Genomic DNA, 21574 nt, shown 5'->3' with positions numbered 1-21574 from the left:
TGATGGGGTTGGTTTATTTTCTTCCCACCGCCTCACACCCACTAGGATTCGCGTCCTCAGAAATCCCAGAAATTAATGAGTGTCGACGAGGGCGTGGAGAGTGGTGCGGGGGGGGGGCCGCGAAAATTAAATTAGAGCTTCCGTTCTATCCTGCAGACAAGCAAGGCCTCGGGTACCTGCGCTCCGCTTCCCAGCGTTACTCACGGGAGGTTCAGAGACGGAAAGTAGGACTGTGGGTATCAGGGGCTGGGGGAGGGGGAATTAGTGTCTAATGGGTCAGAGACTCAGTTTTGCAAGAAGAAAGGAGCTCTGGAGAGGATGGTGCTGATGACAGCACAACGATGTGAATGTCCTTAACGCCACAGGCTGTACCTTTTTTTTTTTTTTAACATCTTTATTGGAGTATAATTGCTTTACAATGGTGTGTTAGTTTCTGCTTTATCACAAGGTGAATCTGTTATACATATACATATGTTCCCATATCTCTTCCCTATTGCGTCTCCCTCCCTCCCCCCCTCTCTATCCCACCCCTCTAGGTAGACACAAATCACTAAGCTGATCTCCCTGTGCTATGCGGCTGCTTCCCACTAGCTATCTGTTTTACATTTGGTAGTGTACATATGTCCATGCCAGTCTCTCACTTCATCTCAGCGTATCCTTCCCCCTGCTCGTATCCTCAAGTCCGCTCTCTAGTAGGTCTGCGTCTTTATTCCTGTCCTGCCCCTAGGTTCATCAGAACCATTTTTTTTTTTAGATTCCATGTATATGCGTTAGCATACAGCATTTGTTTTTCTGACTTACTTCACTCTGTATGACAGACTCTAGGTCCATCCACCTCACTACAAATAACTCAATTTCGTTTCTTTTTATGGCTGAGTAATATTCCACGGTATGTATGTGCCACATCTTCTTTATCCTCTGTCCTTTATCCTCTATCCTTTATCTTATCCTCTTTATCCTTTATCCACTCATCTGTCGATGGACACTTAGGTTGCTTCCACGTCCTGGCTATTGTAAATAGAGCTGCAATGAACATTGTGGTACATGACTCTTTTTGAATTATGGTTTTCTCAGGGTATATGCCCAGTAGTGGGATTGCTGGGTCATATGGTAGTTCTATTTTTAGTTTTTTAAGGAACATCCATACTGTTCTCCATAGTGGCTGTATCAATTTACATTCCCACCAACAATTTCCCCTTTTATGGCTGTTAGCATTTGCCTTATGTATTGAGGTGCTCCTATGTTGAGTGCATAAATATTTACAATTGTTACATCTTCTTCTTGGATTGATCCCTTGATCATTATGTAGTGTCCTTCTTTGTCTCTTGTAATAGCCTTTTTTTTAAAGTCTACTTTGTCTGATATAAGAATTGCTACTCCAGCTTTCTTTTGATTTTCATTTTTGCATGGAATATCTTTTTCCATCCCCTCACTTTCAGTCTGTATGTGTCCCTAGGTCTGAAGTGGGTCTCTTGTAGACAGCATATGTACAGTTCTTGTTTTTGTATCCATTCAGCCAGTCTACGTCTTTTGGTTGGAGCATTTAATCCATTTACATTTAAGGTAATTAATGATAGGTATGTTCCTATTACCATTTTCTTAATTGTTTTGGGTTTGTTATTGTAGGTCTTTTCTTCTCTTGTGTTTCCTGCCTAGAGAAGTTCCTTTAGCATTTGTTGTAAAGCTGGTTTGGTGGTGCTGAATTCTCTTAACTTTTGCTTACCTGTATAAAGGTTTTAATTTCTCTATCAAATCTGAACTAGATCCTTGCTGGGTAGAGTAATCTTGGTTGTAGGTTTTTCCCTTTCATCACTTTAAATATGTCCTGCCACTCCCTTCTGGCTTGCAGAGTTTCTGCTGAAAGATCAGCTGTTAACCTTATGGGGATTCCCTTGTATGTTATTTGTTACTTTTCCTTTGCTGCTTTTAATATTTTTTTCTTTGTAGTTAATTTTTGTTTGTTTGTTTGTTTTGTTTTGTTTTGTTTTGCGGTACGCGGGCCTCTCACTGCTGTGGCCTCTCCCGTTGCGGAGCACAGGCTCCGGACGCGCAGGCTCAGCGGCCATGGCTCACGGGCCCGGCCGCTCCGCGGCATGTGGGATCCTCCCGGACCGGGGCACGAACCCGTGTCCCCTGCATCGGCAGGCGGACTCCCAACCACTGCGCCACCAGGGAAGCCCTGTTTGCTCTTTAGTTCCTCTAGATCCTTGTTGAATGTTTCTTGTGTTTTCTCCATTCTGTTTCTGAGATTTTGGATCATCTTTACTATCATTACTCTGAATTCTTTTTCAGGTAGGTTGCCTATTTCATCTTCATTTATTTGGTCTTGTAAGTTTTTACCTTGCTCCTTTGTGACATATTTTTTTGTCGTTTCATTTTTGTTTTTTTTGATGGGTGGTGCTGTATTCCAGTCTTACTGGTTGTTTGGCCTGAGAGGTCCAGCACTGGAGTTTGCAGGCAGTTGGATAGAGCCGGGTCTTGGTGCTGAGATGAGGACCTCCGGCAGGTCTCACTCTGATTAATATTCCCTGAGGTTCTCTGTTAGTCCAGCAGTTTGGACTTGGAGCTCCCACCACAGGAGGTTGGGCCCAACCTCCAGCCTGGGAATCAAGATCCTGCAAGTTTCATGGTGCGGTTAAAAAAAAAAAAAAAGAAAAGAAAGAAAAAAGGAGCAGTACAATGTCAAAGAATAAAAAACAAAATAGAATTAGAAAGATAAAAAAATATATTAGGGGGGCTTCCCTGGTGGCGCAGTGGTTAAGAATCCACCTGCCAATGCAGGGGACGTGGGTTCGAGCCCTGGTCTGGGACGATCCCACATGCTGTGGAGCAACTAAGCCCGTAAGACACAACTACTGAGCCTGTGCTCTAGAGCCTGTGAGCCACAACTACTGAGACCATGTGCCACAACTACTGAGCCTGTTTTCTAGAGCCCGCAAGGCACAACTACTGAAGCCCACGTGCCTAGAGCCCATGCTCTGCAACAAGAGAACCACCGCAATGAGAGGCCCGCACAGCACAATGAAGAGTAGCCCCTGCTTGCCACAACTAGAGAAAGCCCATGTGCAGCAACAAAGACCCAATGCAGCCAAAAATAAAAATAAATAAAATTTAAAAATATATATATTAGGAAAAATAAAGCTATAATTGAAGCTACCACAACAAGGTAAAATGAAGCCACAACAGAAAAAAGAAAGAAAATGGGGGGTGGGGAACAAGCCAAAAGGAGAGAACAATAATGAAGTATAAAGAATAAAATAAAATTAGAAAAATAAAAGTATTAGGAAAAATATAAAAGAATTAACAACAATGAATCAACACGGTAAAACCGAACTCCAATCGAAAAGAGGAAAAATGAAAAAGAAAACAAAGCCTTGGCTATGGGGGTGGAGTTTAGGTGGTGGGGTGGAACTTAGGCAGGGGCGGGGTTTAAGGTGGGGCGGGACCTAGGCGGCTGTGGGGGCGGTGCCGTTTGAGCGTGGGGTGGGGCCTAGGCGGGGCGATGTTCAAGCGTGGGGCAGGGCTTCTGCTTAGGACCTGCGCAGAAGGGGAGAGGCAGCTTGTGGAAGGGAGGGCCTCTGGAGGGCGGAGTTCCGGGGTTTGGAGGTAAGGCCCTGGGTGAGGGTGTGTGGGTGGGGTTTAGGCACAGCACTTTGGATGGGGTTTCGAAGTGTAGAGGTTGGGGGGGGCCCTTGGCTCTGCGGGGCAGGAGGGAGGCTCCGAAGGCAGAGGATTAGGCCCGGGAGCCCAACAGGCTCCCTGGGGCCTAAGTGAACAGGGAAAGCGCTGGCCGCGTTCCCTCCCGTTCCTTCGTGTCCCCCCATCATCTCCCCATGTCTCCCCCGTCTTCGCTGTCTTCGCTGCTGGACCCCTAACCGTGGGTGGGTCCCGCTGGGTGTAGGAACTCCTCCCCTCCCCCAGCCGCCCCCAGGGGTGCCGGGTCGGAGGTCAGGCCTTTACTTGTGCTCCCCCTTCCCTCCCTCCCACTCCCTCAGGACCCGCGCGGCTGGAGGGGGCCTCGGTGGGCAGAGCACCAGGCCCGGGATCTCAGCAGGTTACAGGCTGTGCACATAAAGATGGTTAAGATGGCAAATTTTATGTGTATTTCACCACTATTGAATTTTTTTTCCTCTTCAGACCAATTCAAGCTTTAAAGGTTATAAACATTATCTGCAATCGAAGATTCAGTAGGGAAAGAAACAACTACCCTTTAATTCTGGCTACTCTCCTGCCCTACCTGAACTGAAAATACCTGGCACATTCGTGGCTGCTGCTTAGCCTTGGCTGGGATTGGAGATTCCAACCGCTTCCTTGCACGTTACGTTATTTCTCCTCCCAGACACCCTTCCACTGTGATAGTCCTGTAGGCACAGTGCTTCTACGTGTTACAGCCATGCAAAGTTCTGTTACCTGCAGTGTCCTCACTGGCCCATTGGAGTTTCTTGAGCAGTAAAGGCAGGTTTGGCTTAAATATGGGTTATGCTAAAATATTTATGTTCTTTCAACATAAAGCTATCACATCAATTTCCTGCATAGAAAGAAAGAGAAATATGTAATATTCCAGCTACTATTGTTTGACGTTCAGAATCTTGGGTGGGGTCGACATTTTCTTATGTTTTCCTGAAATGTTGATTGGGATCTCGTCAGAAATATCAGGGTTAAAAATAATTGTACAATTTTAACACTAGTTATCCTACTGGTCAGCAAAAATGGTAGTGCTGAGGTTTAGCCTATTGGTGTCACGATTTTTAAGTACACACTTGGGAAGTAGCTCTGTGTACGTAACACTACTGTGCAGTTTAAAAAATAACTCTTCGTTAGAGTCACAGATGTAGAAAACAATCTTATGGTTACTGGGGGGAAATGGCGGGGAGGATAAATCGGGAGATTGGGATTGACATATATACACTACTATATGTAAAACAGATAACTAATAAGGACCTGCTGTATAGCACAGGGAACTCTACTCAATACTCTATAATGGCCTATATGGGAAAAGAATCTTAAAAAGAGTGGATGTATGTATATGTATAACTGATTCACTTTGCTGCACACCTGAAACTAACACAACATTGTAAATCAACTATACTCCAATAAAAATTAATTTAAAAAATAACTACTATTTTTGTGCCAGGCACCTTGTGATGCATTCTTTTAATCCTCACATCAACCTTATGTACTATTGCCCTATTTATAGATGAGGAAACTGAGGCTAAGAGAAGTTAGGAAGCAGGCCCCAGGTACACAGCCAGAGCGGCAGAGGGGAATTTAAGCCTGCTTGATTTCAGAACCCTGTACCTGGATTATACCACAGAACTAATCCTTCAGTGATTTCCTTGTAATCAGATGCTTCTAAAACCTTGACCATATAAATACCTATTTTTATTTACATGACTACTGTAATCAGAAAAACTTAAAAAAATAAACACCACACATTAAAATGTACATCAAAATACTATTTAAAATGTTTTGTGAGAAATAACTCCTTGTTGCTGAAGATCTAACTTCATATTATGGACCCAAAGCAAAGGTCATGACCACAGCATCAAGTGGAGACTCTCCTTAGCACGATGCGTGACCTGGAAGCGGGTCTTATTTAGCAGTGTCAACCTTAGGGTCTGAATACCTTTTTCGGAGCCAAGATGGATAGTCTTATTTCTCAAGTTGTAGTCTATGTCGTCTCATTTAATTGGTTTCTGCCCAAGACTAGTGTTTTTGTGGTGCTTGGGCCTTGTATTGAAACTCCTCAGGTATAAATTTGGCCCTTTTCAGCCCAGTTTTTAGAGCGTGGAGGCTGAAGGAAGGGCCTCTGAGCCAGGTGTGAAGGACGGCAGTGCCGCAGGCTCTCGGATCAGTGCGTTTTTCATCTTGAAAGTCAAAATGCAACGTCAAGAAGCTCCTCTTCTATCAGCAGCTTCCTCTCTCCTGCCAATAGCAGGGGTGAAAAGGAAATGCCAACCCATGTGGTAAAGTCACAGTGGAGAATCTCAAACTGTTTCACTTATACAAACACATGGCTTACATTTGAGGTACAAAATTTTATTTTAAAAAGTCCACTAAAGATATCTTACGCTTTTTGCCTCTGAACATTGATCATGCAACCTCTTTGGAATTTAGAAGAGAGGCACAAGGGATGCATTTAGAAAAGAAATCATCCAGCCCCCTCTAGCAAGCCTGGGACTGTCTGCCCCTCCAGTTTTCCTTTTGGGCCATGTGATCCAATGCTGCGTGGCAACCAAGTAGTGAGCCTGGATATGTGTGGATAGGAAAACAGGTTCACTACTTTATAGCAGTGCTGTCTTCAACTAGGGCAGTTTTGCCCCTCCAGGGAACATCTGGAAATGTCCAGAGACGTTGCTGTTTGTCACAACTAGAGATGGGAGGAGGGGGAGAAAAGCACTACTGGCATCTCACAGGGAGAGGCCAGGGTTGCCTCCAAAAGCCCTGCGATGCACGGGCAGCCCTCCACAACGAAGAGCTACGTGGCCCAAGATGCCAATAGTGCCAAGGTGAAGAAATTCTGCTTTACAGCACCACTGACTGGAGGAGATTTAGAATCAGAACCAACGGCACTGTTATGAACCCACCAAACACCAGGACCTGTTCTGGCAGCCAGATGGCCTTACCGCACCCTGTGCGCCTCCCTCCCGGGAGGGCTGAGCACAGTGGCACACCTGCTCTGCCGAGCAAAGGGCGGGCGGTGACGCTGGGTGGCCTGGTCACGTCAGTCTCCTAGCCCTCGAGTGCCTTCACTCCTTCTTGGTTTCAGGCGGGCTTTGAAAGGTTGAGTGCTACAGGCACAGCTAGCAGACTCGGAACCTGTCCTTTTACAGCCTAGCTCACAGAAAGAAATGAAATTATTTCTACAGTACCCTGGGATAAACTGAGGAAGCTGCTCAACACTGATCTGCCCTGAGGCTCCAGTCGTAGCCAGGGGTGAAGCGATCAATACTCCCAGCACACCTGCTCCCTCTTCAGGGCACGCAGGTTGGAAAAGTACCTGAAGTGTCAGAATGCTAGGAAAGAACCTTTGTACTCGTCAGAATTAGTAGCAATTCCGTGCAATGACAGCCTGGGAAAGTCTCCTATTTTTGTTCTCTATTTTTCCCCCCTTGTCTGTACTCCTTAAAATCGCTTCCGTGAATTTACAGAGTGAAGATAGCATATAACTCCTGAAGCCTGTAGTGACTGACACAGAATTTGATCCTGAAGTTAAGAGACCCTATAATTTTGGAATGAACTGTGGTTGTGATAGAAAAAAATCCCATTTGACGAGAATGCAGCATTTTACGGTGCTTCGGTTACAACGGGAGCCTATGTAGAGAAGACAGTGCAGAATTAGAAAGCTGATTTAGTTTATATTCTAAAATATTGATTTTTTTTTCCTTGCTCAAGCAAAACGTCAAGAAACTGAATGAACAGCATCACTGAAGGTTATGGAATAATCTGAAAGAAAATGATCTCCCTTGAATCTCTCTCCCTTTCAAAACGCTATTAGGCTTCTGTTTTGATTGGACCTTGGCCATGAATAGGTCTTCCTGTGTAGTGGGTTGTTTGCTGTAGATTTCTTTTCCCATCCTCCAGCTATGAAAGGCAGGAAATGATTTTTACGCACAGAACCCGTATCAGTGAGGAAAGAATTCTGAACCTTCTGAGGCAGCAGGCTTTCGGTGCGCTCACCGAGTGAGGAGAGGGCCTCCTGCTGCAGGAGCCCCTGTGGGCTTAGTTCTGGCTGCTGTGTGTCAGGTGGTTCAGCAGGTCTAGCCTGGAACACTGGTAGAGCGCAAAGGCCAGCTTTCCCACGGTGGCCCCCTTGCTGCCTTCCCTCATCAGCCACTTTTGGAGCATCTGGTAAACCTTTTCTTTGAGTCCATCTCGCTCATAGTCGTGGTCAATTTCATCAATCTGAGATTGGGAGAAGCCCAGCTTACGGGCACAGTCTTTCCACTGCCTGCCCAGATTTTCTCTGACTGGGTCCAGGTGTTTATCAGTCAGACTAGTGGTATTATCTGCCAAATAGAAAAGAGAAGAAGGCATCAAGCTATGGCCATTTGAACGTCTAGCTTCAAAGACCTGTATAAAGTGAAGAGTCCGAGGAGACGGTGAAAAAGATAACTTCTTCATGCTATGGTTGTGGGCTCATCGGTTGATACTTTACCTGTCTGCCAGCCCATGTGGAGGAACCTCTCCCCCCGCCCCGGGAGGCGCAGGTCTGAGGCACAGCCCGAGGCTTAGAGAGCGAAACCCCCCTGCTTACTAGGCTGTTGTGTACAACCTGAGCCACAGCCCTTGTTTATATCACACGTTCCTGATGTAAAGGGGGAAGACACCATTTTTGTTCCTTTTGGGCATTTTCCACTTACATCTGGCCAGAGTTAAGGTCATTCAACTCAGGATACCCTTAACCCAAGTTTGCTTTCCTCTTACTTAATCAAGGAAACTGAGACCACCGGCTGCGAACTGGTTTCATTACACTGCCTTCCCTTGTCTTTTAATGGATGAGGTGTTTTTGGACTTATCCCTCCCCTACCCCAAGTGCTGTCCTCTTTCCTCCTACAGCCATAACCTCTCTCTTTCTACTTGTTCCTTCCTCTCAGGCCTTCGTAAAAATAATAAAATGAAGCAAAATAAAAGTATAAAACCACCAAAACACCACAAACAAACCCAATTTCTTGATCCTCGTCCGACCTCAGTAAGCTGAATATGAGAAAAAAGATACCTCATTTTCCCCAACTCCCCACAGTGCAGCTTCTGCCATCACCACTGGACGTCGGGCGTCCAAAATTCTGTCAACGCTTCGCCAGGAGAGGGACGCTGGGTTTCATCAGATTCTCAAAGGTACCCCTGGCACCCCCAAAATTAGGAACTTCGGCTCTAGATTTTAAAGACTAGCCTTCAAATGGGTTAGACCGGGGATTGTCAAACTATGGCCCATGGGCCAAATCCAGCCCGCTGCTTGTTTTTGTAAACCGTTTTATTAGAACACAGCAACGCCCATTCGTGTACATACTGTCTGTGGCTGCTACTGTACTACAGTGTTAGCTGAGTAGCTGCAACAGAGACCTCAGGACCAGTGAAGCCTAGAACATTTACTACCTGGCCCTTGATTTAAAAAAACTGCCCATCCTAGGGTTAATTAGAAAGCTGGGTTCTTAAATCACATTGCTTTGGCCTCGTGACTGCTTTTCCCAGGTTGCGTTTTGGGATTAATGTTATGAGGCTGCATGGTGGAACGCCACAAGAGAAAGCCCTCTTATTTTATTATGCATGTGCAGCTGAGGGCATAGTCTTCTACCTTTTACAGAATCCCTTTGGACGAGGACCTGAGGGAGCTACTGCTGCTAGGTCTAGGTACTAATACTGATGCGATGATGATGATGGTGTGTTTAACACTTGTATATCTTATAATGTGCCAGGCAGTGTACTAAGCTCTTTATTCATATTGACTCGTTTAACTTTCACAGCAAATCCATGAATTAGATATTCTAATTATCTCCAGAGTAAACATAAATAAGTTACAAAGCAATTACATGGAAATTACAGAGCTATTTTAGAGAGGAAAGATAGGGCACTTTCACAGAGAATAATTAGTGAAATATTAGATAAGACAGTTCAAGGTTACTATAGATGGGTCCTTCAAGGGCATCTTACCAAAGATATCTCGGTACTTAGAAGCTGGGTCTTCTTTCAAGTTCATGTACGTGCTGTCCAGTACCAATGGACTCATTCCGCCAATCTCCATAAAATTATTGTTTCCAATCTGAACGCCAGAACAGTTGTATATGCCATATTTTAAAGACTCATCTGATTAGAGAGAAACACACAGGTAAGTACATCTAGACTGAAAGCAAGAGAAAAAAGTACTATGTGGTAAAGGGGCAGGGTTTTACTCCAAATGCTTAAGTTAAATTATTTATCCTATGCCACCCTTTGAAATTTTCTTCTTTAAAAGGTGGCTGAATCATCTCACATCCATTAGGATGGCAACTATCAAAAGTATAGAAAATAATAAGTGTTGGCAAAGTTGTGGAGCAATTGGAACCCGTATGCACTGCTGGTGGAAATATAAAATGGTACAGCCACTGTGGTAACCAGTATGGTGGTTCCTCAAAAAATTAAAAATAGAATTACCATACAATCCAGCAATTCTACCGGGTATATACCCCAAAGAACTGAAAGCAGGGTCTCAATCAGATATTTATACACCCATGTTCATAGCATTATTCATAACTGCCAAAAAGTGGAAGGCACCCAAGTGTCCAACAGCGGATGAATGGATAAACAAAATGTGGTCCATCCATACAATGGAATACTATTCAGTCTTAGAAAAGAAGGAAATTCTGACACAGGCTGTAACATGGGTGGACCTTGACGACATTGTGCTCAGTGAATAACCCAGTCACAGAAGGACAAACACCATATGATTCCACTTATATGAGGTCCCTAGAGCCATCAAATTCATAGAGACAGAAAGTAGAAGGGTGGTTGCCAGGGGCTGGGAGGAAGGAGAATGGGGAGTTATTGTCTGATGGGTACAGTTTCAGTTTGGGAAGAAGAAAGAGTTCTGGAGGTGGATGGTGGTGATGGTTGCCCAACAACGTGGTTTTCATCACCAGTGGTAGTCTTTGGCCTATATGAGATAAAAAATGAAAATATCCAAGATTTATTTCTTACCTTCAGAAAACAGCAAGCAAGCGGAAGAATACAAGCAGATACCTTCACTTACATCAGAGATCAGACATAGAGGAGCTACTGAGATTCGGGTTAGAGTGGAAGATGCCTACTAGATGCAAAGACCTGTGGCCTGACACTTGTGGGCAGCTGCACTGACTTCTACCCAAACCAAGAGCCTAGGCCAGGTGGTCTGATGGAGACTTATTCCGAGAAGGCAAGGTGTGTCTGGTGGCTGAAGACCCCAAACAGCTTGTCCTTTGTTCACTTATAGTCTACAACAGAGCTAATGGCTGCTTTACTTTCAGGAAAGGTTACAAAATAGAACAGTGTGACTGAAAGGCCTGTTTACCTCTTGATGGGAAGGAGCTGAATGGAATGGTGGGTGTGTTTCCCAGTAGGTTGGTCTCAGGCACTGGAGTTTTATACAGGCTTGGCATGTGGCCTGGATTTGGCCCATCCCAAACTCCTGGACCTGCGGTTCTCAGATCCACTGGTCTTGCTCCAAAACCGAGTGATGTACACAATCCATTTCTCCAGTGTGGTAACTGGGGCTGGCTGGTTAGCCCTGCTGGTTGCTGTACCGCACTACCATGATTGGTTGCACCGGAATAAGCAAGGCCTTTCAGCCCTGGGTTCTGAGCATTCTCATAAGGTCTCTGCTGTGCAAAAGGGTCATGGGAGACCCGCCGTCTCCTCTCTTCCTGTCTCCTGTCAGCCACATTCTGTCTGGGCTGCTCTTCCGTATGCCTGTCCATGCGGCTGCCATAAAGATGGTAGTTGGCCTCCTCCTGGAGTTTACTGTGCAGCAGGAGGTCCTCCTCCTCCTGCTGCTGCTGCTCTGGGGAGGGAGCGAACCAGGAGTCCTCCACAGGACCCAGCCCAAATCCCCGTGAACTGTGCAGCGAACTGGGCTGTTCTGTGGCTGAAAACAAATGAATCAGCATCAGAAAGAGTTTCATGAAACGTTAAGAGTAAAAACCTGAGCACAGTCATGAATCTGTACCTTGGAGTAACACACTGAAAACTCTGAGAACAAAGAAAAAGCGTTTACCAGGTGCTTTTCCTCCTGTGAGTTACACAGGTAATAAGCAGCCGTCCCTGCCTGGCAGTGTGAGAGCACGAGAGAAGTTATAACCAAGCAGCAGAAAAGTGGGTGTTGTAGGAATGACCAAGGAAGAAAAGGACTTGTGTTGGAGCAGAGAAGGTGTCCCCTTGTTGTGACGCAGGGCTGGAAAATAAGAATGGCAGCAGTTCTGAGCTAAGCACTTCCGTGGATTCTTTTGTTCTTTAAAGGTCCTATAAAGAGTAGGAACACTTATTACTACAATGATGGACGGGGCTTACAAGAAGTCAGGTGATGTGCCTCAGAACAGACAGCTGATAAGTGGCTTCAATATCCTATACTCTGCTTTCCCTTCTATTAAATGAAAAAAGTATCCCTGCTTGAATCTGAGGCCAACCTCTCTGCATGTACTCTGGACCCAGTCATCCCTGACCTTCTCAAGGACTTTGCTCCCACATAGGTTCCCGTCTTTTTCCTGAGCTGTCACTTCCTCCCTATCAGATATATTAGGCCTCTTGTGTTCAGGATACTTTATGATTTTGGTGAACATGTTGTTACCTAATATTTCAAATATATGTACCTTAACTCTGAATATATTAGAAAGTCCTTTAAGCCAGCTGTTATATTTTATAGCTTCTTCTGTTTCTCATATAGTTGTAAATAGCCTTTTAGACAGTACAGTGAGTGAATGAACAAACAAATAAGTGAATAGATTTTCAATCACAGTATAAGTTACCTGAATTTGACCTGCTTGGAGACACTGCTACGCAACCAATTTGGAGAGACTTCATTCTCTTTACAATTTCATTTTGGCCCAGATACTCTTTCTAGAATTAAGAACATAAAGACATACTTTAGTAAGCAGCAGAAAATACTGGGTTGGCCAAAAAATTCCAGAAAATTGTTGTAAGGAAGAACGAATTTTTCAGAAGGTAGAAATTTCACATAGCTCTTACAAGCAGTAAATACTTCTTTAAGAAAATAAACTTTTTTCCCTAAATAGCCAAAACAATCTTAAAAAAGAACAAAGTTGGAGAGCTCACACTTCCTGATTTCAAAACTCACTACATAGCTACAGTAATCAAAACAGTGTGGTATTGGCCTAAGGAAAGACATACAGACCAATGGAATATAATGAACCCAGAAATAAACCCTTGCATATATGGCCAATTGATTTTTTATTTTTATTTTTTATTATTTATTTATTTACTTTTGCCGTACAGCATGCGGGATCCCCAACCAGAGATGGAACCCTTGCCCCCTGCAGTGGAAACACCAAGTCTTAACCACTGGACCGCCAGGGAAGTCCCTGGCCAATTGATTTTTGACAAGAGGGCCACGACCATTCAGTGGGGGAACACTGGTATCTACATGTGAAAGAATGAAGTTAGATCCTTACCTTTCAACATACACAAACATATATAAAAATTACCTCAAATGGATCAAAGACCTAAGCTTAAGAGCTAAAATTATATAAGAAGAAAACATAGGAGAAAAGCTTCATGACATTGATTTGACAATGATTTCTTGGATATAACACCAAAAGCACAGGCAACAAAATAGGTAACTGGACTACATCAAAATTAAAACCTTCTGTACATCAAAGGACACTATCAAGAGAGAGAACAGACAACCCACAGAGTAGGGAAAAATTTTTATAAATTACATAAATATAAGGGATGAATATCCAGATTATATAAAGAATTCCTATAATTCAACAACAAAAAAGAAGCAACCCAGTTCAAAAACAGGCAAAGGACTTGAATAGATATTTCTCCAAAGAAGACATACAGATGGCCAAGAAGCACATGAAAAGATGCTCAACATCATTACTCAAAGAGAAATGCAAATCAAAACTGCCATTCATTACAATGGCTATTATCAAAACAAAACAAAACCCAGAAAATGAAAAGTGTTAGTGAGAAGGTAGAGAAATTGGAACCCTTGTAAGTTGATGGTGGGAATATAAAATGGTGTAGATATTATGGAAAACAGTTTGATGGTTCCTCAAATGTTTAATGTATAATTATCATACAATCCAGCAATTCCACACGTAGGTATATACCCCAAATAATTAAAAGCGAAGACTCAAAAAGACACTTGTATACCAATGTTCATAGCAGCATTATTCATTATAGACAAAAGGTGGAAACAACTCAAGTATCCATCAAAGATGAATGAATAATCAAAATGTGACGTATACGTACAATGGAATATTATTCAGCCTTAAAAAGGAATGAAGTTCTGATACATGCTACAAAATGGATGAACCTTGAAAACATTATGCTAGGTGAAATATGCTAGACACAAAAAGACAAATTGTATGATCCCATGTCTATGAGGCACCTAGAATAGTCACATTCATAGAGACAGAAATTAGAATAGAGGTTACCAGGGGCTGGGGAGAGGAAGGAATGGGGAGCTGTTGCTTGGGATACAGAGCTTCTGTTTGGGATAATACAAATGGAAATGGATACTGGTCGTGGTGGTACAACATTGTGAGTATACGTAATGCCACTGAATTGTATACTTAAAAACTGGTTAAGATGGTAAATTTTATGTTATGTATATTTTACTACAATTAAAAAAAAACTTCTTCCCTTATAAAAATAATAATACTCATTATAAAAGATATAGAAAATGTATAGGATTATCTTTAAATAGAAACCTACTCAAGTGAAAAAATTAACGTTTTGTATTTCCTACAAGTTTTTTCCCCTGGTCATATTTGCACTATGGTCTTAACAGAGTGCCTGCTGCATAGGTAGATGATCAAAAATATACAGAATCAACATATGAATGATTTAGGGGAGAATGACACAGGATATTAACTATGTGTACAGTTTGTAGCATTTTGTATGTTGCTTTTTACTTAACACATAGGCATTTTTATGTTATTTTAATTTTGTTTTTTTCTTTAATTGGAGTATAACTGCTTTACAATGTTGTGTTAGTTTCTGCTGTACAACGAAGTGAATCAGCTATATGTACACCTATATCCCCTCCCTCTTGGACCTCCCTCCCACCCCCCATCCCAACCATCGAGGTCGTCGCAGAGCACCAAGCTGAGCTTCCTGTGCTATACAGCAGGTTCCTACTAGCTATCTATTTTACACATGGTAGTGTATATATGTCAATCCAGATCTCCCAATTCATCCCACCCTCCCCTTCCCACCCTGTGTCCACGTCTGTTCTCTACGTCTACGTCTCTATTCCTATCCTGGAACTAGGTTCATCTGTACCATTTTTCTAGATTCCACATATAAGCGATATTATACAGTATTTGTTTTTCTCTTTCTGACTTACTTCACTCTGTCCCTAGGTCTATCCACATCTCTACAAAAGGCACTATTTCATTCCTTTTTTATGGCTGAGTGATATTCCATTGTATATATGCGCCACATCATCTTTATCCATTCATCTGTTGATGGACACTTAGGTTGCTTCCATGTCCTGGCTATTGTAAATAGAGCTGCAATGAACATTTTGGTACATGACTCTTTTTGAATTATGGTTTTCTCAGGGTCTATGCCCAGGAGTGGGATTGCTGGGTTGTATGGTAGTTCTGTTTTCAGTTTTTTAAGGAACCTCCGTACTGTTCTCCACAGTGGCTGTATCAATTTACATTCCCACCAGCAGTGCAAGAGGGTTCTTCCCTTTTCTCCACACCCTCTCCAGCATTCATTGTTTGTAGATTTTTTGATGATGGCCAGCCTGGCAATTCTTGACTATCTGACTGTGTGTGTGTGTGTGTATATCTTAAAATCTCTGTCTGCCTGCCTGTTTTATTTACTGCAGTCTCCCTTTCACGATTATAGCAGCACGTTGCTGTAAGACTTAAGATAACAGCTTGTTTCCTGAGTGTGTGAGGAGGGGAGGTCTCTGTTCCTCTTGGTTGGTTAGTTGGCAACAGTCTCTGACATACCTCTCTGATCTCAGGCACCAAACTCACTGCTTCAGCCCTGGGCACATGCTGCTTCCATCTGCTGCTTTGGCACAAGACGTGAGGAGGGAGGAGCCAACTTTTAAAACTGACACAACCATGGCTCCCAAATGACGACGCCTACCAACGTCCCGTGTGACCACTCACTTCTTCTACACGCTGACCCGAGACGTCTTCCTCTGTGACTTCTTGATTATCATGTTTGGGGCAGCCTTTTAAAACATTTTTCCTGTTTTATGTCTCAACAGATATAAATAATTCTGTTGGCTTTTTATCTTTCAAGCATTCCTCAAAATGACTGACCCACCTATGGTACTTTCCATCCTGTTCCAGTAATGTTGTGCTTTTGTTTTCATATTGGTAGATATATTTTTCTCTCATTTCATTAGTTTTGACAGAGGAACGGGTCCGGTATGCTAACTTGATGATATCTGCATAAAACTGCCTATTTTGTTTTTTGTGGTTACCAAGCTAGCTTACCTCAAATCTCAGTAATAAAGTATAATGCTTTGGTTTTCATGACTGACAATATATATGCTTCAATATGTTAGCATTTTGAGCAGCTGCTATGTTACCTACCTTTAAACTCTTCACATCCTCTTCTACATGTTCTTCTAATTGATTTAAATAAAAAGGCCTAAATTTCTCTTCAATGCCTATATATAAAAAAAATAGTACTTTAAATTTCTTAAGTATTTTCTAGAATAAAATTAAAATATTACCAATCTATTATCTTTGAATTACTTACCGTAATCTGTGGGCAAAGCAGGGAAATAAAAACTTAAATGCCAAATCACTGACTTTCATAAAGAGACTAACAAGACTATTACACAGACAGAACGAAGGATAGGATATCACTGGAAACCCAGGACTCCTGCCTAATAATAGACAGTTTCTCTGGCTGCAGCACAAAGCCCTACCTAATACGAGTTAATTTCCAAATGAAAAAAGATGGGTGGACTCCTTATTTCTGTCCCTTTGGCATCTGAGTTACTATAGGGTGGAACACTCAGAATAAGGATCTGGTATAAAGTTAGAGCTGTTGGCCTTAAAAGAAAAATGTAATTTCCATTTTTGGGAAGATGGAATAGACATACTTTTCCTTATTTCTCCCACTAAGTATGACAAGAACCCCTATATGTTATATTATATATAAAACAAACATAAGGAGACTGAAAGGAGGAGAGACAAAGTCAGACTAGCTAGGGACTTTGGGATCTGAGGAAAGATATGGCAGTGAGCTTACTGGATTTTTTTTTTTTTTTTTTCTTTTGCTGCACAGATCTCAGACTTGGACCTGAAGAAGCTAGCAACCCAACAAAAAAGCCCAACAAAAGCCTGTTCTTAAAAAAAAAAAAAAAAAAAAAAAACCTGTTCTTTCTGGCCAGAGGGCTAAGCAAGGGGCAGCCTAGCAAGACAGAGTGCTTAGTCCATAACCACTCTCCAGCCAAATGCCATAGAAAAATCATGACTCCATCCCCCACCCCCACCAGCAAAGACTGAGTGGGGAGTTGAGACTCCCGACCCCAGAAGACACTGACAGGGTGCTCCAACACCCTACCAGGGTGATGTCAGAGAAGGCCAAACAGGAGGCCAGAACTTTCCTTCCAGTCAGGTGGTAACAGCCCCTCTACTCCTGTGGTGTCAGTGGACAACAAGGGTAGACTGAACTTGCATCCTCACCTTGCAGTAATAAGATGCTCCTTCCCTATCCTGATGGGGAACTATCAGAAGAGGTCTTGGGTGAGTCGGGACTTTACTTCCATTGCAGTGTCCATGGAGACCATGTGGACTCCACTGAAACCCTCACCCCTGACCAGTAGTAACGAAAAGCCTCCCACTTCAGGTGTCAACAGGGCCAAGTGGGGAAACTGACTTCCTTTCACCTGGTGCTAACAAGGTGGCAGTCACCCTTTCTTTATCAAAGCCATGTCAGAAGAGGCCAGTTAAAAACAGAAGGCTTCATAGTAAGAGAGTGTACAAGTTTCAATAGAAAAATCATTCATCATGCTAAGACCCAGTAAGGTCACAAACTGAATGACAGAAGACAACTAACAGATGCCAACATCAAGATGACAGAGACATTAGGATTACACATCGAAGATTTTTAAACAGCCATGATAAAAATGCTTCGAGAAGCAATTATGAACATGCTTGAAACAAATGAAAAAATAGAAAACATCAACAAAGAAACAGAAGATATGAAAGAAATTTCAGTGAAATTTTAGAACTGAAAAATAAAATAAGGCAAATAAAAAGCTCAGTGGATGAACTCTACAGCAAAATGGAGGAGAAAGAGGAAAGTCAGTGAAATGGAAGACAGAACAATAAAAATGAATGGAAATTCTAGCCAGTGCAATAAAGCGAGAAAAGGAAATAAAAACTAAACAGATCAGAAAGAAAGAAATGAAAATGTCCCTGTTTGGAAATGACATGATAATCTAAAAAAATCTCCAAAAAAACTCCTAGAACCAGTTAGTGAGTTCAACAAGGTCACAGGATATAAGATTAACATATAAAAAATCAACTCTACTTCTATATTCTAGCAATGAACAAATGGACACCTAAGTTAAAAATACAACCTACTTATAATTGCTAAAAAAAAAAGGAAATAGATATATAGGACTTGTATGTTGAAAACTGTACAACACTGATAAAGAAATCAAAGACAATCTAAATAAATGGAGAGACATATTGTGTTCATGGATTAGAAGACTCAATATAGTAAAGATGTCAATTCTCCCCAAATGGATACACAGGTTTAATACAATTCCTATCAAAATCCCAGTAAGATTCTTTTTTTTAGACATAGACAAGATTTTTCTAAATTTTATATGGAAAGACAGGAACTAAAGTTAAAATAACTTTTTAAATGAAGAAAAAAGTGGGAGAAATCAGTCCATCCAATTTCAAGAACTTATGTCACTAGAGTAATTAAGACCATAGGTACTGGAGTAGGGATAGATGCATAGATTAATGGACCAGAACAGAGAACCCAGAAATAGACCCACACAAATATCCCAACTGATTTCTGACAAAGGACAAAAAACAATGCAAGGGAAGAAGGGCAGCCTTTCAACAAATGGCGTTGGAATGAGGCAAAAAGAAAAAAAAAAAGCAAACTTCAACCTAAGTCTCACACCTTATACAAAAATTAACTCAAAATGGATCATGGTATTTTCCCAGTAAGACATAAATTAAATAACTGGCAAGAAAAACCACCAATATTTAGTTCTGTGTTACCATTCTTATGTTAGCAATAATAAATTTTCCTTGACAACAAAAAAAAACAAACAAAAAAAACTTAACAGAGACTTAAATGTAAAACCGTAAGAATTTTAGAACAAAACAGAAAAAAAAATTTGGGCTCTAACCCTGACAGTGTCCTTAGACTTGACACCAAAAGTATAATACATAAAAGGAAAAATTAATGAATGAGTCTTCATCAAAATAAAAAACTTTTGCTCTGTGAAAGACCCTACTAAAAGGATGAAAAAAACCAAGCTACGGACTGGGAGAAAATATTTGAAAACCACATGTCCAAGAAAGGAATACTATATATAGAATATATAAAGAACACTCTAAATTCAACAGTGAAAAAACAAAATCCAATTAGAAAATGGGCAAAAGACATAGAGCAACATTTTTCACCAAGGAAGATACACAGATGGCAAATAAGAACATGGAAAGACATTCACCAACATTAGCCATTACAGAAATCCAAATTAAAACCACAATGAGCTATCACTACATACCTATCAGAGTGGCTAAAATTAAAAAACAGCAACACCACCGAATGCTGGTAAGGATGCAGAGAAGCTGGTGAGAATATAAAATGGTACAGCCACTCTGGAAAACAGTTGGGCAGTTTTGTTTTGCTTTGTTTTGTTGTTGTTGTTGTTGGCATGTGTGATCTTGTTTTTGGGGGTTCTTTTGGCCGTGCCACGCGGCTTGTGGGATCATAGTCCCCCGACCAGGGACTGAACCTGGGCCTTTGGCAGTGAGAGCACGGAGTCCTAACCACTGGACCGCCAGGGAATTCCCAGTTTGGCAGTTTGTTTAAAAAAAAACCCTAAACATGAACCTACCATATGACCTAGTTCTTTCACTCCGGGGTATTTTTATTCCAGAGAAACAAAGACTTATATTCACACAAAAACCTGCAACATGAATATTTACAGCAGCTTTACTCCTATGAAAGAGCAACAGGAGGGACCCTTGTGGTGATGGAAAGGTTCTGTATCCGACTGTGTCAGTGTCAGTATCCCAGTGGTAATGCAGTCCTGTAGTCCGGCCAGATGTTATCGGGGGGGAAACGAGGCAAAGGGCGCCTGGGATATCTGTGTCATTTCTTACAACTGCATGTAAATCTACAATTACCTCAAAATAAGAATTTTAGTTTAAAAAAGTGAAAAAGGCATGAGAGAAGAAAGCAAGCCAGGATAAGATTCAGCAAATAAGAAAACAGGCAACCAAATCAATCACCCCTCTAACCCTTTGGTGGGAGTGGTAGGTAGGGCTTCAATTCTGTTTTCTCATAGCAGAAATATGAGAGCAAAATCCTTTGTAGGCTCCTACGTTCCTTCCTGCTATTTATTTTTTCCTCACCTGATTTTCTTATTTCCTCTGCCCCTTTCCTCTGACTTTCTTCTTTCCTCTGCCTCTAGGACTTTAGCAAGATCCTGGGCAACACAAGGGAATGAGAAGAGGTACACAGATGTGGGATGTCCATGTCCCTTTCCTTCTCCTTCTATTATTGGCCCAATCCAAATGACAAAATCACATTTCCAGAGATGCCAGCTTCACAAGGGAAGGGAAATGAAATAAAAGCTAAGAAATAAGAAGGCCTGTGGAAGCAACCCATTCAGCAGATGAATGGTTAGACAAAATGTGGTCTACATACCACAGAGTACCACTCGGCAGTGAAAAGGGAGGAGATTCTGACACAGGCTACAACGTGGATGAACCCTGAAGATACTGTGCACAGTGAAATAAGCCAGTCACAAAAGGACAAATACTGTGTGATTCCACTTATATGAGGTCCCGGAGTAGCCAAATTCAGAGAGACAGAAAGTAGAACGATGGGTGCCAGGGGCTGGGGGAGAGGAGGCGGGGGGGGTTATTGTTTAATAGATACAGTTTCAGCTGGGGAAGATGAAAAAGTTTTGGAGACGGATCGTGGTGATGGGTGCAAACATTGTGAATGTACTTAATGTCGCTCAACTGTACACCTGAAAATGGTTAAAATGGTAAATTATGTGTCACGTATATTCTAACACAATTTTTAAAAAGTTAATTATGGGGAAAAAAACCCCACAAAGAAACAAGAGGACCTTCATGCCTTCATGCTCTGGGGAGGGATGACAACTTTTCATTGAACAAAGTGGTTGGAATCTAGAAAGTCAGTTGAAATCACAAGTGGAACTCAGTTTTCTAAAAACTCAAAGCAACTTCCTGTCAGCATCTCACTAGGAAGGTCACCACGCGGAGACCGTGCAGCCATGGAAGATGCTCACCAGCAAACGTCGGCCGATCTTCTGGATTCACCGCCCAGCACTGCTCCATGATGCTGACGGCCTCCCGCGGGCAGTGCCCAGTGATGTCCTCCACGTCCGGCCTGCTCCCAGATTTAATGCGCATTATCAGCTGCTGCTCACAGACAGCATCTATAAAACAAAGAGGAGCTTAAGCTGAGCTCTCAGGTCCGGCTCCTCTCAGGCAGGGAGGTGACAGAACTTGGACGAAGCCTCTCTGCCTAGGGGACGCTCCCAGTACAGCCGCCGCGTCCAGCAGGGGCAGAACGGCCCTGTGACAACGAGCTGATGAATTCCACTGAAGAGATGATCAAACAGCATTTTAGTTTCTGCAGATGAAAGAGAGAATTCACAGCAAAG

The 21574-nt window shown here is 42.4% G+C and overlaps 1 protein-coding gene and 1 long non-coding RNA gene across 6 annotated transcripts in view; one reads left to right on the top strand and one right to left on the bottom strand.

Moving 5' to 3' along the window:
• Nucleotides 1-3450: 3450 nt before the first annotated feature.
• LOC137231499 (uncharacterized) lies at nt 3451-5100 on the top strand. Its single transcript, XR_010946597.1, has 2 exons — nt 3451-3606; nt 3996-5100. It is a non-coding gene; the product is annotated as an uncharacterized lncRNA (long non-coding RNA).
• A 918-nt stretch (nt 5101-6018) lies between these two features.
• Nucleotides 6019-21574, bottom strand: part of RIPK1 (receptor interacting serine/threonine kinase 1) — a 41190-nt gene continuing 25634 nt past the window's right edge. For all 5 annotated transcript variants that reach the window (XM_067751868.1, XM_067751865.1, XM_067751867.1 and 2 more), the window contains 6 exons: nt 21197-21346; nt 16260-16336; nt 12474-12564; nt 11024-11596; nt 9652-9804; nt 6019-8009 (listed from right to left, as the gene is read on the bottom strand). In XM_067751868.1, coding sequence (XP_067607969.1) covers nt 7723-8009; nt 9652-9804; nt 11024-11596; nt 12474-12564; nt 16260-16336; nt 21197-21346 — 1331 coding nt within the window. In that variant the 3' untranslated portion in view covers nt 6019-7722. The remainder of the gene's footprint in view (nt 8010-9651; nt 9805-11023; nt 11597-12473; nt 12565-16259; nt 16337-21196; nt 21347-21574) is intronic.

The sequence above is a fragment of the Pseudorca crassidens genome, chromosome 10 (genome assembly GCF_039906515.1).
Source record: "Pseudorca crassidens isolate mPseCra1 chromosome 10, mPseCra1.hap1, whole genome shotgun sequence".
Taxonomy (NCBI): Eukaryota; Metazoa; Chordata; class Mammalia; order Artiodactyla; family Delphinidae; genus Pseudorca; species Pseudorca crassidens.
This window is presented reverse-complemented; position numbering and strand designations above follow the sequence as displayed.